Source organism: Athalia rosae, chromosome 2 (genome assembly GCF_917208135.1).
Source record: "Athalia rosae chromosome 2, iyAthRosa1.1, whole genome shotgun sequence".
Taxonomy (NCBI): Eukaryota; Metazoa; Arthropoda; class Insecta; order Hymenoptera; family Athaliidae; genus Athalia; species Athalia rosae.
In genome coordinates this window covers 28,967,186-28,984,366 of record NC_064027.1, presented here as the reverse complement: position 1 = coordinate 28,984,366, position 17,181 = coordinate 28,967,186, and the positions used below count along the sequence as shown (strand labels likewise).

General features: G+C 38.2%; 4 protein-coding genes across 7 annotated transcripts in view; 2 read left to right on the top strand and 2 right to left on the bottom strand.

Moving 5' to 3' along the window:
- Positions 1–8,427, bottom strand: part of LOC105693169 (tyrosine-protein kinase transmembrane receptor Ror) — a 49,518-nt gene extending 41,091 nt beyond the window's left edge. The window contains exon 1 of the mRNA XM_012412926.3: positions 7,662–8,427. Within this exon, the coding sequence (XP_012268349.2) occupies positions 7,662–7,716 (55 nt within the window). The 5' untranslated portion in view covers positions 7,717–8,427. The remainder of the gene's footprint in view (positions 1–7,661) is intronic.
- On the top strand, positions 3,465–5,240 carry LOC125499809. The gene is made up of 4 exons (XM_048649455.1): positions 3,465–4,049; positions 4,220–4,399; positions 4,942–5,024; positions 5,117–5,240. Exons 1-3 carry the CDS (start codon positions 3,977–3,979, stop codon positions 4,998–5,000), a joined length of 312 nt encoding a protein of 103 aa, XP_048505412.1. The 5' UTR covers positions 3,465–3,976; the 3' UTR covers positions 5,001–5,024; positions 5,117–5,240.
- Positions 8,428–8,571: 144 nt separating the features above from the next.
- LOC105693136 lies at positions 8,572–12,537 on the bottom strand. Of its 2 annotated transcripts, XM_048649441.1 has the most exons (14): positions 12,399–12,537; positions 11,939–12,283; positions 11,469–11,872; positions 10,943–11,330; positions 10,774–10,848; positions 10,612–10,687; positions 10,369–10,540; positions 10,182–10,263; positions 9,937–10,068; positions 9,684–9,849; positions 9,367–9,603; positions 9,209–9,284; positions 8,900–8,976; positions 8,572–8,823 (listed from the first exon to the last, which is right to left on the bottom strand). In XM_048649441.1, the coding sequence occupies exons 3-13, from the start codon at positions 11,715–11,717 to the stop codon at positions 8,908–8,910; spliced, it is 1,722 nt and encodes a 573-aa protein (XP_048505398.1). In that variant the 5' UTR covers positions 11,718–11,872; positions 11,939–12,283; positions 12,399–12,537; the 3' UTR covers positions 8,572–8,823; positions 8,900–8,907. The 2 variants fall into 2 exon arrangements, with proteins under 2 accessions (XP_048505398.1, XP_048505399.1); XM_048649442.1 differs by lacking the exons at positions 11,939–12,283; positions 12,399–12,537 and having other exon boundaries at positions 11,543–11,684.
- Positions 12,538–12,582: 45 nt separating this feature from the next.
- Positions 12,583–16,993, top strand: LOC105693176. Of its 3 annotated transcripts, XR_007276797.1 has the most exons (5): positions 12,583–12,739; positions 13,917–14,016; positions 14,278–14,532; positions 16,027–16,260; positions 16,783–16,993. XR_007276797.1 is itself a non-coding variant. In XM_048649452.1 (4 exons), exons 2-4 carry the CDS (start codon positions 13,975–13,977, stop codon positions 16,129–16,131), a joined length of 402 nt encoding a protein of 133 aa, XP_048505409.1. In that variant the 5' UTR covers positions 12,583–12,739; positions 13,917–13,974; the 3' UTR covers positions 16,132–16,294. The 3 variants fall into 3 exon arrangements, 2 of the variants coding, with proteins under 2 accessions (XP_048505409.1, XP_048505411.1); XM_048649452.1 differs by lacking the exon at positions 16,783–16,993 and having other exon boundaries at positions 16,027–16,294; XM_048649454.1 differs by lacking the exons at positions 16,027–16,260; positions 16,783–16,993 and adding an exon at positions 14,925–15,167 and having other exon boundaries at positions 12,586–12,739.
- The last annotated feature ends 188 nt before the right edge of the window (positions 16,994–17,181 follow it).

Below are 17,181 nucleotides of genomic sequence, written 5' to 3'. Positions count from 1 at the left end.
CAATACGCAATTTCAAGAATGAGAAAGACGATAAGGTTTAGAGTATTAAAAAGGGAATGCTGAAGAACGAACGATATTATTTCCAGATTCGATATTTGAGAAGAAGAAAATGAAGGAAAAAAAATATATAAGACCCTCGGCACAAGTCTGCAGTTCGGATTTCAGAACACCCCGAAGTCACTATACTTATACTAGTCAGTTTATATGCAGACGAAAGTCAACGGAAGGAAGAGGGAGGGTGCTTCAAACGGTAGGCGAAGCAAAAGGAGAAGACGAAGAGGAGGAAAAAAAAAAAAGAAAGCAAAAACGTGTACAGAGAGGAAAATTAAACGACCAAAGAGAAGAAGAAACGCAGGAATAGAGAAGCAAAATAATAATAATAAAACGTTGTAGTAGGAGTCGCGGAAGAGATGAAAAGGGTCTTCTTCTTCCAACTACTAATTCTTGGCGTATGTACGTATACCACTGCATTACATACACTACACGGTGCCGTACCACGCTATACACGGTGATAAATAAATGACGCATGGCAACGCGCACGTTTCATTCGACCAGTCGGTAAACACGTCGTCGTCGTCAGTACGCGAGGACCCTGAAGAGTAGTACGTGAAAGAAGGAGAGGCTGTTATGAAGCGAGAAGAACGATAGAAAATAGAATGAGAAAACAGAGGACTGGGAAAGAGAGAGTTTTCTGTCGCTCCTAGGGGATCGCGGGGACCTTTGGAATCAAACGGCGTGGCGGTTGGTTACGGTAAGCGTTACAAACGTCATTTACATATGTCGCTTGCAGTATGTAAACGCGTGCAGCAGGCACACAAGTTTCAACTTCCAGTAGGAACGCCGTTGGGTTTACAATGTACGGATTCCGGACACACGCATCCAGGATTATCCGATTATCTTATACATCTGGGGATGACGCCGCTGGTACTTCGGGAGGGACACCACCGTATCTAGGTGTATAAACGTGTGCCGAGAGGAGATCCACGCTGCATGCTTGAATACCTCGTAATTGGATTCCCTGGGCATATACTATACATGTATTACGCGCACGTTGTACTCTCCGTGCATGTGCTCGATGACGTTATAAGCACGTCTGGTGATATAAGAAATGCGGGAGGGGGAAAGGAAAATGGGGGTCAATCTCTCACACTTTTCACGTTCATTCGATTTTACTATTCATCTTTTTATTTTCACCATCTTCCAATTCAATGTATAACTTTCGGTGCAGGCGTGTGCTACAGGGGAGAAGGGAGAGAATCTAAAACGTTGATTGCGAGTGTTGGGAACGATTATCTCCAGCTGCGTATGACGTTTGAAGAGGCTCTTTCTCTCTCTCTCTCTCAGTGGTCCGGTCTATTCTATGGACCATCCCGGGTCCAGTCTCCAACCGGGGCAACGCCGTTTCAAGCCCTGCAGCACAACCGAATACCTCGTAATTGGATTTGACCGCCTCTGGTTCGTCGTTATTGCGTCACCACCAGCAGGCTCAAACTGTACCGAACTCTACCCATATATATACACTCGTAGAGTTTCTAGACTACACCCCCAAAAACACTTGTCTGCAATGTCCTTATAGCATACGTAGAACGGATTTCGCTCCAAGTTTCATCGCAACTACTCCCATAACAACTTCTTCAGACATTTCGATTGATATGCCAACAGTAATATGGTTACCGGCTACCACGATCTCCGATGCCAAATAGGTGCGTTTTATTTGCCATGTTCAAATATGTATTTTCGGACGTATTTGTCATTCAAGTTTCAACGCTTTTCTTACAGTATGAGCTGCTCTATACCTTCCAATGAAACTGACCTCGCGTATTCATTTTTTTAACACCTCGAACGAACTCCGAATATTTCTCGTCCATTGCCAACGATTCGGTGTTCGTCGTAATCGGTGATTGATTTTTTTTTTCCTCAAGTGACGCTTGGAATTCAGAACTGGAGCTCAAAATATCGGTACTCTATAACGCACGTCGTATATACCAACATCGATAATACGACGCGGACGTTGAGTATACCACATCGAACCGAACTCAAATCTATACATCCTATACACATGGTCATTTTACCATACACGCAATAATCACGATACGCATCCGGTGTAGGATGAGAGCGCACCGAACGCGGGTGGGTGTCCGAATTGCTACATCACCACGTCGAACAATATTATATTATGGTAAAAAATGATTTGTTCTCGACAATTTGTTACTGTTATCATTATCGACAACATTCCTTCAAATCTAGTTTCTCTTTAATCGTTCACAGTCAAATTACACCCTTCCTTCTTTTTTCATTCGACATTTTTTCCCCCTTTCTTTTCAAGTTCCAACGTATCCTCGTCGAAGGGTTTTACGCTCTATCACCCCACGATGTAAATCTGAGAAATGCGTAGGCAAGACGTTGCTGTTGCTGCCGTGCTCATTGTTATTAGAGGGTTATGAGCGAGCACCTATGTGATGGAATATATTATATGGGCGTCGCCCACGCGTGCCTCGGTGATGCAACGATCGACCTGTAGCAAGTATTTTTCGAGATTTTTTTCTTCCTTTCTTTCCTTCTATTTCTTCCACGTTTACTTTTTCTTTATTTGGTTTCTCTGTTTTTCTTTAATTCTTTTTTTTTTTTTTTTTTTGTTTTTTTTCGTTGCCTCTTTCGTTTTATCTTCCGCAGATGCGGACAGGTATCGGAAGGAGATACGTATGTACACATATATGTATACGCACGAGCCGTATAACTCCGATATCTTTATGTAGCTTTTTTAAGTACCCCGTGGAGAAAGAACGAAGGGAGAAGATGGTCACATGCTGCTACGAACGACACCTTTTCCCATAACGTGCTTCTGCGCCATTATGTACAGGTACATCCCTTCACCTTCACCTTTTATATTTCAACGGGCGGATTTTTATTTTCACCTGAACACGCGCGCGCTACAGGTATTATGAAAAAAATATGGAGCGAATGTTATTCACGATTTTTGACGTCTGTCTGCTGATCTCTTTTTTTTTTTTTTTTTTTTTTTTTTAAAAAAAAAGCAGAACAAAATAGAACAGATCGAATGCAAATCAGGAACTTTTTGGGGATGATGTATGAAAATGATCGGAGAAATTTACTGTACGCATGTGCTCGATGTTGATCACGCACTTGTGTTGTGTTTCGTATGTATAACTATGTAGGTGTATTGTACACCGTGTTAACATGAATTTATAGTTTCCTCTCCAACCATAATATGTGTACCAACTAGCTGCAGTATAATAAGCTGCACGGTGGTGCGATTTTCTCTTTAGATTCAGACTAGGTGGGCTTGATACTTTGCCGTTCGCGGTTTGTGGGATGCATTGTATTTCAGTTGAGCTAAAATCCTGATCCCTCAGGTCGCATAGTCGTTTGATATTATATGGGTACCGCGACTCGACGATGGTGTAGTAGTGTTACGGCGATACGTAGTGGTCGTAGTTAGTTCGCTGTATAATATGAGTCGTTGTACTCTACTCTACCTATCTCTCTAAGGAGAAATCCTTGAGGACAAAGCAAAGCGCGCAGCTAGTCTGCCTTTGTCGATAAGCACCTTATATACATGCTACCACTTCTTCCTCCTCCACCACCTCCTCCTCCTCCTCCTCCTTTTTCTTCTTCTGCTTCTTCTGCTTCTTATTCTTACCTAGGTAGGTGCAGGGTATACGTTGCGTATATAGGTATTTGCGCTTCGATATATTTTACCCACGGTACAATATGTGCATAGATGCATACGTGGGAGAAGAGGGAGAAGGAGAAGGAGAAGGAAAAGAAGAGGAAGAGGAAGAGAAGAGCTTGGCCGTTCTCGAAAGAGAGAAAAAGAGGATAGATGTGAGATGCGGGAGACCATCGAGAGGACCGGTTTTGTGTGCTTTGGTATTTGTGCCCCGCAAGTTGTGTGTTCAGGGTCCGAGGAAGCTGCTGTGCACTTTGCATACTCTGTTAGCCTTTATACACCACTATGAGGGCAGGCTTGCAACGCGTTCGAGATCGCCGATATCTTCGCTATTCGCTGGACAGTTCTCTTATAGGAGGTAATTTCTCCCGACGATCATGTTGGCCTGCCGTGCGGTTCGTTCTCCCTCCCTCCCTCTCTGGGGAATTCTAGACAAGGGTAAAAAGTTTCCCTACATATTTTTTCCCTTATTTTTCCATTCTTCTGGAAATATACAGAAATCGAAAGTTTGTTTTCTTATTTATTTAGCCGAAAATTTACTTCGGACATTGGAATTGTTGGAAAGTTTGGAAGGAGAGCGACGACGCCGGCGTTGTTTTGTTGGTGTCTGCACCGCACTTCGCGGTAGTGTACACCTAACGGGGGCTGGATCAGGGAATCTTTTCGGATCACCTTCGAACGACCAGACACACCGGAGATCCAGCTTAGGTTAGGGATCACCTTTGAACCTTTGATATATTCCGAGAAGATCAGACGCCCATGGCGTGACCGATATTTATAAACATACCGAGCTTCTCCGGGGTAGTAGAGCCGACGACTCTTTTATTTTTTTCTCGCTTCATTTACACCCCCTTCCTTTTTCATCTCATTTTTTTTTCTTTTCTTTATTTACTTTCTTTCTCTCGGTCTGCATATACCTATGCCGCTGCCGAGGTTAAATTTGAGACGCTGGTTGATAACTTCTGTCATTCTTGAAACAGCTTAGGTACACGTATATGCACGTACGCACATGAAGGTATAAAAGCTCCGTTCGTGTAAATACGGTATAACATATGAATATGTCTGGTGAAATCAGCTAGGCACGTGCTATTATATTGCTCGGTCCGTATGGTTAAAGTTGAAGACTGTCTTTCACGGTCTTCCTGACTGTTACAGCTTCCGTTCGTTTGATTTCCGTTGATATCCCGGGCTTACGTATACGTATATATAGGGTATATAACGGGATAATAATAACTCTTGATGATTTCCAGGAAACAGATCGGATCCAGAACTACAAGATATACCCATATACCAACTGCATATTATGTGAGTGAGGGAAGAAAGAAAAAAAATCGTATGTGGAAGTTTTCTTCTTTCTTCTATAATTTTTTTTTTTTTCCTTTTTTTCCTTTCTTCATTTCTCTTTCTCTCTTTTCATTCCTCTAGGTGTATATCCTACTCCAAGGGACCCATTTAATAAGCGGGGAGTTTAGGCATCCGGCCAACAAAGGGTAGAAACCTTTTGCAAAGAGAGTTTTACGACACGTGCAGCAGCAGCAGCAGCAACGGCAGCAGCGGCAGCATGGCAGCAGTTGTAGCGCGAGGTAGGCTCGAATATTGTGCTTCACAAGGAAAATCAGTGTTGCGAAAACGTGTTGTGTTTTACTCATGTATTTATTAACACACCCACAAACACGTGTTACATACAGGGTGGCCGACGACAAGTAAAACGACAAAAAATTACCCCCACAATTTCGAGATCTGGATAGTATGGTCGAACGCGTCGATGAATCTGTGACAAACTTTTTTTTCGTTATTGTGAACACCACATGGGAGAATGAAACTTTCATTCGGCTTTTCGAAATTTCAAAAAATCTCGATCGTCAGACCACATTGTACAGAACAAAGTTCAACAGGATCCGTTGAAGCGTTCAGCTTTTGTAGAAAATTGGCTGTTTTTTGGTTTTCGTTTTTTTTTTTTTTTTATACTACCCTGTATATAACATGATGTTCAAAAACGTAAATTTGCATGTAGTTACACGAGAGCGGTAGTAATTACATTTCCCATAGTATAAAGTACATCTATACCTCATATTCCACGTTCATGCACATAACTATATTACATAGGTATATACGGTGTGCCTATATAGGTATGTAATACGGATGGAGAGAGCTAAGCGCGTGCCGTTGATACGTGTACAAGGGTTATACATATATACCAACACCAAAGGGATGAAGAAGGGGGGAAAATTTTAGTTCAAGGGATTTTCCCGGTGATGTGTCGTCATGGCAACCGACGACGCTTACAAAGGCGCAAGACTAGCTATGAACGCATTGAATGGTGGGTGGTTATAATATGTCCATATATACCTATACGCCACCAAACTCGTGTGATTTCAATACATATATAATATATAATATATATCAAAGAGAGCGAGTTTGGTACATGAATGCCCGCGGCGGCAACGGGAGCGGAGGTTTAACAATTAGGGGATTCAAGTTTGCGGGATAAGTATTTCTTTTATAAAAGGTGGTGCAGCGGCACAAAATCCACCGCTGGAGGAGAAAAATTTTCTCCTAAAGGGGGTCGCTTGGTTTGCGGAATATACATATACACAGGCATAACGCGGAACGATTAAGAAAATTCATTCACGCGTTACGTTGTATGTATAGGTGTGCGGTACGTCTATACTTATTCAATCGCTGCGGTGCGGTGCGGTGATATACGCAATTAAAATTGAAAAATGTGGTGTAATTTGTTTCTGTTTTTTTTTTCTTTTTTTTTTTTTTTTTATTTCGCTACAGGTTCGAATGGCAGCAAATTAACTGGAAAACAAGATGAAATATTTATGCACGGTACGTGTGCGGTACACACGTATGTTTGCTACACGTGCCGTATAAACGCGTACGCGTTATACCATATGTATATACAACGACGACGTTCGGTTTGCAGTGATCTAATTAATTAACGCTAATTAACGGCAATTAGCTGTGCTTGTAATCCGAGAACAGTACATCCCGCGAAATACCCACGCACGATCCTGATGCATGTACACATAAATATAAATAATCAATCGAAATTGACTACAGGCGAATATGAGGTAAAACTGATCGACGTAATTTCGAATTGATTTTGTTTCTTCTTCTTCTTCTTCTTTCAGTTATTTTCGTGAGTTTCTCTAACAAGTTAGGACAACAGCACCGGCTCTACACTTGCGGTGGCAAGGTCTTGAAGGTGCGAGAAGAAGGAGGAGGAGGAGGCGTCGGTTTTAGCAGCCGTAGTCGTTCTAAATTTAAGTTTAGATTTATATGGCTGCAGCGTCGGGCATTGACTTGCGAGCTTGCATCTCTTTGCCTTGTACCTCTATCACTTTTTTTTTTTTTTCTTATTTTGTTTTTTTTTTCAATTCATTTATTCTTATTCCTCCTCCTCTTTACGTAGTCATCTTCGTCGTCAAAATAGAATTATACGCTCTTATAGTCGGGCCCCGTAGGAATAATTTTCATCAACCTTTCGCTAATCAACTTCAATTCTCTTCACCGAGGGGGAAAAAATGATAATAATTCACCGATGTCAGTGACAAAGACTCCAGAGAGTTTCAATCTGGAAAGAATCGAGGCGAATCAATAGCGAAAAGAAGCGCACAAAAGAAATTAGTCCTATATCTTGTAAAACCGTTTCGCTTCGCTTTGCAACACGTCAGACCTCTTTTTACTCGGACATTGAATGTAACGTTATACCTACACGGGTGTTATATACTACGTAGCATGTATACCTTATCCACTTGTTGAATGCTTAGATCCTGTTCGGAGCCTAATTCCAAATGAATAATACCTATAGTGGCGTTCATAATCGAATCAAAATTCAAATTTAAAGAGACGATTCGCTTCCGGTTGAATGGTGTTACGTACACGCACGTACGAAGCGCGCGAATTTTAATCATGCGTTTTACACGTGCAAAATAATTCGAATATAATTTCTCTCCCTTACCTTTTACCGATGAAACGATTATCATCAAGATAATCGCGAGGATCTCGAAATTCATGTCTTTGATTGTTGCCTCTATCAATCGATGTGCAGAGATGACAGAAACAGAAAATCCAGAGTATGTATTTCAAAAATTTCACGTTAAGAAACAAAAATTAAAAACGATTAATATGCATTCAAACCACTAAAATTTAATCACTGTTCTTATGAAATATGAAACTGGCTATGCACAAGGATCCTTCGGATCGCACGGTCATTTTTTTTTTAAAGCAATCATTTATTTGTTCTAGTTTACCGCTACTTGTCAACTTTTCTATCAAAATTCCTAAAAAAAGAATCACCAATACAACCAATATAACTATGGATAAAAAAAAAAAGATATTTCCTCCGTGATATTTTTTATTCCAATTGCGCCAATATATTCTGGCGAGAATTTGTAAAATATTGAAGGGTTAGTTTAAAAAAGTCGCATATTTTTGTTATATTTTTTGGCGGCATGCCCGGCGATTCCGGATCGCTCTGATCATAGAATTGCAGCAGCTTCGAAGGAATCAGAAGCACGCTCGATGACGTTACGCGCAATACTGGTGCAACATGGTGAGCGCGTTCGTTGGTCTCTTGCTCTTCTCTCCTCTCCTCTTTTCTACATACATCTCTTTCTATCAGGTTTGGTTTAGACTATAGATGGCGTTAAATGCCACCTTGACTTTACTCTCACCAAAAGATCCGCAGATCTTTCGAGGATGCTGCGAAGAATGGTCCGTGAGGTGGAGAGAAGGAGAAATCACCTACTTTTCTCATGTTCAGATAATGAACGGAGGTGATCTACCAACGTAGACAAAGAACCTCGCAGATGTATCATCTTTGAATGGAGAAGAGCTCGAAGAGAATGCAAAAAAAGAAATATTTTATATGTACTCATATTTTTAATCATTTTTATTCAATCTCCTTGAGGACGTTCATCGATCAACTGGAAATTAATCCGAGGATAGATAATCTGACAGTCCTTATCCAGAAGTAGGAAAATAATCCTCGGAGAAGTTAATCGAGGATTATATTTCTCTCCCGGATGTTCCAGATAGTCAAGTTCTCGTGATGCTGCAGATAACGCTTATCATCGAAATATATTCGACGTCCTTTAATCGCTCTTCAATTCTCTCCGGCTCTGCAACCGTTTGAAAGATACAAAGTTATGCAGAAAATAATTTGAAAAATCATTAACTAAACTGCCGTAGACTTACGGATAACATTATCGTGATTTAGCTCTCACACCACTTTCCGAATTGCTGGTAGAATCTGACGTGTAACCTGTTTTAGACTGTAAGGTAAAGATTTCTCATGAAAATTGTATGAAAACTTGATAAATTTCAATACCTCGTACCGATGCCAGGTAAATTATAAAATTCACAGTTTTACCTGCGGTCGGACATTCGAATAAAACTGAACGGACAATCGTTGGTAAAGAAAGGATGTTTCAGATTCTCGCGAACAGTGTAGGGAGAATTTTCCGTCAAATTTATGAACGATAAAATTATTTTTGTGGTACTTACCCTGGGGGAGGTGCAGCCACCGCCTCTCGGTGTTGCAGATTGAGAGGGTGATTTTGAGGAGTTGTAACATTTTTTACTAGAACAAAAGTAAATGATCATTCGTGAAAATTCAATTGTCAAAAAAAAAAAAAACAATATTTTATATTTCAGACACTAACTTGCATGATTTTCTGCTGTTTGTAGCTGTAACGTCGATGGTGTCTTTGCTCGTGTAATTTATGGCTGCCAAACACTTCTCCTCGTCTTCATAATCGCAACCACCTTCGCAACGTCCAAATTTACTTCCGCACCATTCCTTCATTCGAATTCCAAAACCTTTTTTAGGATTTTTCTTTCTATTGTGGCTCGGACATTCAGGTACGCAGTATTCCTCTTTTTCGTATAGAACCGCCACCCTAATTTAAAAAAAAAGAAAACATATATATATAAATTGTGATTTTCGATTCTTTCAGCCTCTTCTTGAGTGTATATTTACGGTGTATCGCCGGGAGAATCGAACGGTTGACAATCCTCCGAATTTCTTGTCAAAAATCTATAGCATACCAATATTAAACCGACCAATAACCAGACCAATAGAGCACCCGCCAGAGCGATCACTATTAATTCAGTGGTACCAAACGTAACGCCGTTTCCATTGTCGCCTGTACAGTTATGGTGTTCACAAATTATTATAAACAATTCGGATAATCTGCAATTCAAAACCATCCTTATGTACAATGCATAATCACCTCCCGATGGAATTTTTCCGCTGTAAAGCGGCGAGACGCCAATTTCTTCGGGTGACTTTGTAGTCCCGTGAATTTTGGGCATCATTTGATAATCCCCACCGTGTCTAACTTTGTCTCCTCCATCCCCAAGACCTTGATGAAGATAAAAAGTAATTATTAGGTTTCTTTATTGGTTTTCTTTTTCTGCATTTTTCTTCAACCATTTACTTTTAGTGTTTGCAAATTTTAATTCAAGTTTAAAAAACCTGTTTCTCTTAGCGAGGAAATCACTCTCAGTACGCCACCGAATGCTGGATACCATTTATCGTCCTCCAAATGAGGATCGATCTGAAAATCATGAAGTAGGTGTAGAAGAGAATTAGATCAGAAACGCATTTGAACTCATTGCAATAGATATGAGGTAATGACTTCATTTCTTTCTCAGTAACTTACCGATAGTCGAAGCCATTCGAACAAGTCCTTATTAAATTTTAAGAGTTCGATTTTAGTCTTTGATTTCGAAACGATACACTTCACGCTGGCCACGTAATATTTGACGATAGCAAATGCTGATTTTTCGGAATAAAGTGACTGCAGATTCTGACCCTTGAACGGCATCGCGATGCTGAAAATAATTGAAATTTCTGAGATCGCGTAGATCATCGGCAGATGATGAATAATTTTTTATTTTATTACCTGTTCGGCTTAGATTCGTCATCCAAAAACGGCAAGGGTACCGTAACCGCCCCTGAACCGGAAACTAATTCACCACCTGATCGAAAAAAAAAACATCTTTGCTCAAGGAAATGATTTCAATATAAATGAAAATCAATCAACGTCATTGTTCGTAAAGTATACCTCCCGAATTCCTCGACGTTCTACGATTTGCGATGTATCTTTTCTTTTTATTCGCAAACACGGAGTTGCTCGAATCTAGATCAACAAAAATAACGACACGATTAATATTTCTAGACTTCTTTTTGTTCTACGATAACGAAAAAAAAATCAATGGAAAACGAAAACTCACGAGTTTTCGCGGGGTAAATGATGAGTCCTTGACAAGCGAGTGAATTTTGTGGTGGTGTAATGACGATGGGTGGCGTTTTGACGTGTTTTTTATCGACGTTTGATTTGAGCCAGCCCATACCGTTTGTGTGTAAAAAATTTTTAAGTTCGTCAAAAAGTTCGAATAACCTTTTGGCATTTTTGTATTTAATATTACCGGCGTAGTAAGAACGTCTCGTAAGAGGTAAAACATAAGCCTGAAGATAACCGCCCATCGTATCTGCCAAAGCTTTCAACATCAAATGCTTGGTTTTACCAATCGACAATTTTCTCACACACTCGAGACAGATGTGAAAATAATCCATGAGGAAAGCGATGTACTGATCGTTTTCGGAATTTATCACCTTGATCTGAAAAAAATAACGGAGAAAATCAAAGTATAAAAAAGTCATGCGGGATACAGAGAATATAAAACAGGTTACAGCGAGCATTTTTATTTTTTTTTTTTTCTCCCGTCAGGTTTATTAGAATAAATAATTGTATTTAACCTTTGGCAAAATGTCCTGGAACATTCGTCGGCTGTTTAAAATAGTGAATTCTTCACTCGTCCAGCAATGCTTACCGCAATCGCTTCTCTCAAATAAAACTGTGCCGATATTTTGATCACTTTTCAGGGTATTCTGCCCAGAAGCAGTAGCAGCAGCTTCTGCAGCTATTGAATTATGAAAATCCTCCAAGATTATCGGACTTATCATAAACGCGACGAAAAATATTCCCGTGGGACGTCGCGACCCCATCGAGATATCCCCCAAATTATGATTCTTCTTTTTATTTTTCCTGAATCTATTTTATTGATCCTTCCCTGCTTGTATGTGCTCCTTATTCTTTTTCCTCTTCAATAAAATCCAGATGACAGATGTTCTCGACTACATAGTTGTATCTTATATCCGATCTGAAGTATATAACTATACGATTAACCAATTCGACCTATAATTATTCAGGTCATAAATGCGCTCACTTTTTTTCAAAAGAGAAAAGACGAGATGCGGGTCGCTCAGCGAGATGATATACATTATTCAATTTATTCATTGTTCGAACGCTGTTATCTGAAACCAATTTTTTCGTTCTCTTTTTAATTACTTTTTTCGTACGTAAATCCCGAAAGTATGCGTCTCGTTGTATAGGTATAGATGGTATATTTCTTGAAAAGGATCGAAACGAAAGTCTGCATCATCGCGGCGTTGATCTCCCCACGCGTACCATCAACAACGCCCACATTTTATCTGAATTAGTGTCCTCGATATTCCAAAAACAGCAATGCGATTCTCGACGACAAAGTCTGATGAACGCTCCTGCAGTTTTCCTAGAAAGAATTTTTTCTTTTTGACTTGATTATCCAAGGGAAATCTATTGTAATTGCGGCGTAATCGATCCTTCATTTTTTTTCTTATTTTTTTTTTTCAAGAAAACTCGTTTACCGATGATCCTTTGAAAGGTTTTCGATCGTTCCACTCATTTTTTTTCTTCAGAAATTTCAAGACCATCGTCGACTGCTCCATAATCTTTACGGCCCTGGGAATATATCGCATAACGGCAAATTTCTCCCACCATATCACATCATCGTAGTCTCTGCAGCATTCGGTATTGAGTAAAATCGGTAGTCGACGAGAGACCTTACAAACTTTGTTCGGTGTAGGCAGACGCATTACACAGTTGGTGCTAGTAACTCAGATAAAATCGGCGTCTGCGTAAGGAACAGGATAATATACAATTTCTTCGGTCCATCGAGATCGATAGATGGTCTGGCGCTGAAAAAACGGTGAGTGAATCATTTACGTTGTTTTTCTTGCCTTTTTTTTTATCGTAAGGTCCTTGGCTTAAATAAGGGAAAAATTTCCCAAATTTTTCAATCCCTTGAGCAGCTTCGGAGACGCCCGCAGCAGGTGTCTCTGTGTCGTATTTTTGATATTTAGTATTCATAGAAAAAAATAGAAAATAAAACTTAGAAAAATTATGATAATTGTTGGAAAATCTGGTACCTGATGAATATTTTCGGTATATGAGTTTCAACGTATAAAGTAAGATGGAAATCATCGATATCCGTTTGGATCGAATTGACCGAGAGGAATAATAGAAAAATTTGTGGAAGGCGTGATTTTCAAGGCTGTTAATTATAATAATTATAAATTCAGCCGCGCGATGAGCTGTTCCATTAAACCAGTTTCCGGTGCTTGTAGACTGCATATGAAATAATCGAATTGATGACGTCATGGTATAATCGTAGCCTAGGTATATACCACATTTAGAAAATCGCAACCTATGCAGACAGAGTGGGCGGTTTTTAATTATGTGTAAAAAAATTCCTTATCGTGAATTGATCAAATTTTTTTTTTAACAATTCGCGTCCTTCTCTCCTCAGTCGTTGCACACGCGCCTTATAAGAATGTAAAATCTGGGTCAGTTTTTTTCGAGTACTCTTCTTTTTTTCAACTCATATTCATACATATAGATTGTCACTTTCGTTTCTGATTTATATAATCATTTCTGTACTTGAAAATGATATATTTTCTAAAAAAATTAATATAATGTATATGTGCGTGTATGCAAGTTATTTGTGTTAATTTATACTTCACTTATTTTAATTATCTGCTAATTTTTTTCCCCCTTTAAACGTAAACATATATAACCACCGTAGCATGAAACGAAAGTTTGTTGTTCACCAGCTGTACAACATACGTACCTGTAACTGAACTTTATTTTCTATTGATAAATAATTATACTCCAGAATTCACTTTTTCTTTTATATAACCACCTATAAGGTATACTGTTCTCTCGAGTCCTTGAAAAAAGGAAGGGAGACTAATAGACTGAAATCCATTACAAGTTCTCGTATTTTTCTCAAACTTGAAACAAGAAATTAATGTAATTACAACGAATAGAATGATTATTCGCACGATAACAACGGGTAATTTTAATTTCCATATTCATTGTTCCAGGTGTGCACAAGTGAAGAGCAGCTGAACAAAAAAAAAAATCGAAAGAAAGTTCACCAAAATGTCGTCAATATTCTGTCGGTTGATCGCACTCATTTTAACGGTGAGTGTCGATACGTTTGTAATCACGTTACATTATAAATTATTATCGTTTTGCGGTTGATCCGATTGAGGGGAAAAAATGAAAAAATACATGCACTGTATATCGATCTATGTTATTTGTGGTTAATTATCTGTGAATGATATCGATTGTTTTCTTTCTTTTCTCATCGTTCGCTAGAACTATTTATAGCGTTTACATTACAACTTACAGATAATACGACGTAAATGAATTAATATATATATATTTATTTTATTTTTCAAGGTTTTCCTGCTTTCGAGTGAGACGAACGCGGGGGACATGATGCGGAAAAGTATAGTTTTCGATAAAAATACACCCGATGTATTCTATTGCCCGCAAAGAAAGCCGACTGGTTTTGATAAAATGATTGTTCATTCACGTCCGTTGTCAAAATTATGCCAATTCGAAGGAGGTCCCCTGCCTGCAGATTATAAAAGCGATTGCTACAACGACGTTGACGAGACCGAATATGCGTGCAGAGAAAAATACAGGATAATGGTAAATGGTTGAGCTAACAAACAAATGTTGAAAAACAGTAGAATCATCAGCTCTAAATTAAAATATAATCACAGTCACACGCGGTTCATTTTTTATTTCAACGTCCATAATATCCAACAGAAATATATTGTAATTTACGAAAGAATCGTTTGGATAATTATTTTATAGAATAACATTGAAAAAAAAAGGAGAAAAAGAAATGGGAAGAGGAGAGAAATTATAGTTGTTTCACAATTTTTTTTTCGTTTTTTTGTTTTCAATTTTTTCTCATGTGTTATTGTAGCTTAATTAATGGACCATACTATTATAATGAATCCCAGATGACCCGAGTAACTTTTTAACCCTTCCATAATGCAACTCTAACCAATCGGTGTTGGTTGTCTTTTTTACAGAGACGATTCCAGAACGCAGAGGAGGATAATAGGGATCAAGCAACCATCGACAACGGCTCGACTAACGCATAGATGAAAAACAAAAAATATTAATGAATTTTATACTGAATAAAAAAAAAAAAAAAAAAGAGAAACAAAAAAAAAATGATATGTCGGGATAAAGATTTTATACCACGATGCAAAACGGATAATAAATGTCATAATTTTTAAAACCGATGTGAATAAAAGAGCAACGAAAACAAATCAAACAAATAATAGTGATAGTAACGAAAGATATCAGTTTCTAATGGTTTCTATCTACTCCGGATGTTTGAAAATTAAATCTTGCATGTTTATTATACATACACAGAACTACTTGAAGAGTACGTATTTATGAATATTTTTTTTAATCCGATGTAATGATAGTGATTACACATGTTTATTCAAAATTATTTCTAATCATCAATCGTGATTAGTTGGAACAAGAAAAAAACTAGTATTATTATTACTACTGCTACTATTATCACTACTACTGCGGAAAATCTTGTCTCTTTTTTTTTTCCAATCTTTACCTTCAAAGTACTACATATTTGAAACTATTAAAGTGTTAAAATTATTCAACAACACAATAATTATCGATGAACTAATACTAATACGTAGTTTGGTGTGGGTTACATTCACCTTATGAAATTATAGGAAATTTTCTTATCGCCACTAAACAGAGCATTTCGAGTTGATAATGGGAATATTTCAATATAGATTCAATGATAAAATCAATGCTTTTGCACCGTGTCAACTATTTCGACGATCAAGCGGAGCCGATCTTCCAGCTGGCTTTGTAGAATACATTTCTCATCTCCTCTAACGTAACGTTTGTTTATTGCATGGTAACTGAAGAGTGACCCCGTGGGGTGTGGGATGTATTAGAATGTGCTTTGGCATATCATGAATCTTCTCGATATTTTTCTGTAAACTGTTTCTATAAGTACTATGTTACGTCTAAATCTCCTTTGACCTTTCTTATCGTCTACTCAGCTGATAGTTTCTTGACAGCTCTTGGTGTGTCTCTCAAAATCGGAGAGAAAATAATAATTGAATTAACATATTACGTTCTCTTTTGCAGATAAGGATGCATCCTCCTGGCAGCGAGTCACCATACAATGGAACCCGACTAACTAAATTCTTGGATGTCGACAAGCGAGTCTACCTGAAAAAAAATCAAGTTTAACTGCTGGAAGATTAATCTTTCGATGAAGGCATTGGGAAATGAAACATTGAAATTTTGTGCCTGATTGATGCTGGTCGTTGAAATGATGGTCTTTCTTTTTCTTTTGGTTCTTCATCTACTGTCGGACATGTAAATAACGTTTAAATATAATCATTGTACAAAGTTTTGTAATTATTTTGCCTTTTCGTCAAAGACATAAAACATTGTAGGATAAATATTCTCGAATAAAGCATTCGTTTGTTCATTGATTTTATTGAAAACGACAAAAAGGAAATATTTTGATAGCTGTTATATTAATTCCGAACCCATAGACTGAAAAAATACATTTAATTTTTTTTTCTGTAACGGTGTAACTTTAGTTGCATATCCTCGGTCGTTAGCGAGAGCTCGAAGATGTGTAGCAATTTCTTAAGAATTTAGAAAAAACTCAAGATAAAATTCAGGTAATATGAAACAAATTGCAAAAACATTTGCATTGCAGTAGTCTCATACGTTTCGATCTCAGGAAAATGAGTGTGTTGACTGTTTTCAACCAGAGATGATATAAAACATCAAGGAATTTCGATATTTTTGTTCCCAAAATTTCAAAACTGGCTATGGCTTGACCATTCAATTCATTCTTGATTTTCAATATGTTTTCTTCTGTTACAGAAAGAAAATCGGCAGCCTATGAAGTAACTCCGTTTCGCATGAAGAAGACAAGACTCATCTGTGGATCGAAAAATTAGTTATTAATTACATTCGTCAACGTACATTATGTTATAGTTCATTTATTTAGGAACTTCTGTCGATTTTGTTGTAACATATTTTGTACTGGACGGAAAAAATATTCTTCTGTGTGAATAAATGCAAATATACATAATGATGTGTTTGTATTTAATTTATGCCCTTGATTAATCATTGAACAGAGAGCACTCCTGAAATAATTTGATCCCTATCATACTAGGATTGAATACAGAGGATTGAAGGCATGCACATGATGAGGCACATGGGATCTCGGACCACCTCCTCGGGTTTCCTGTTCTCCTGATACAAATCTCCACTTTTCGA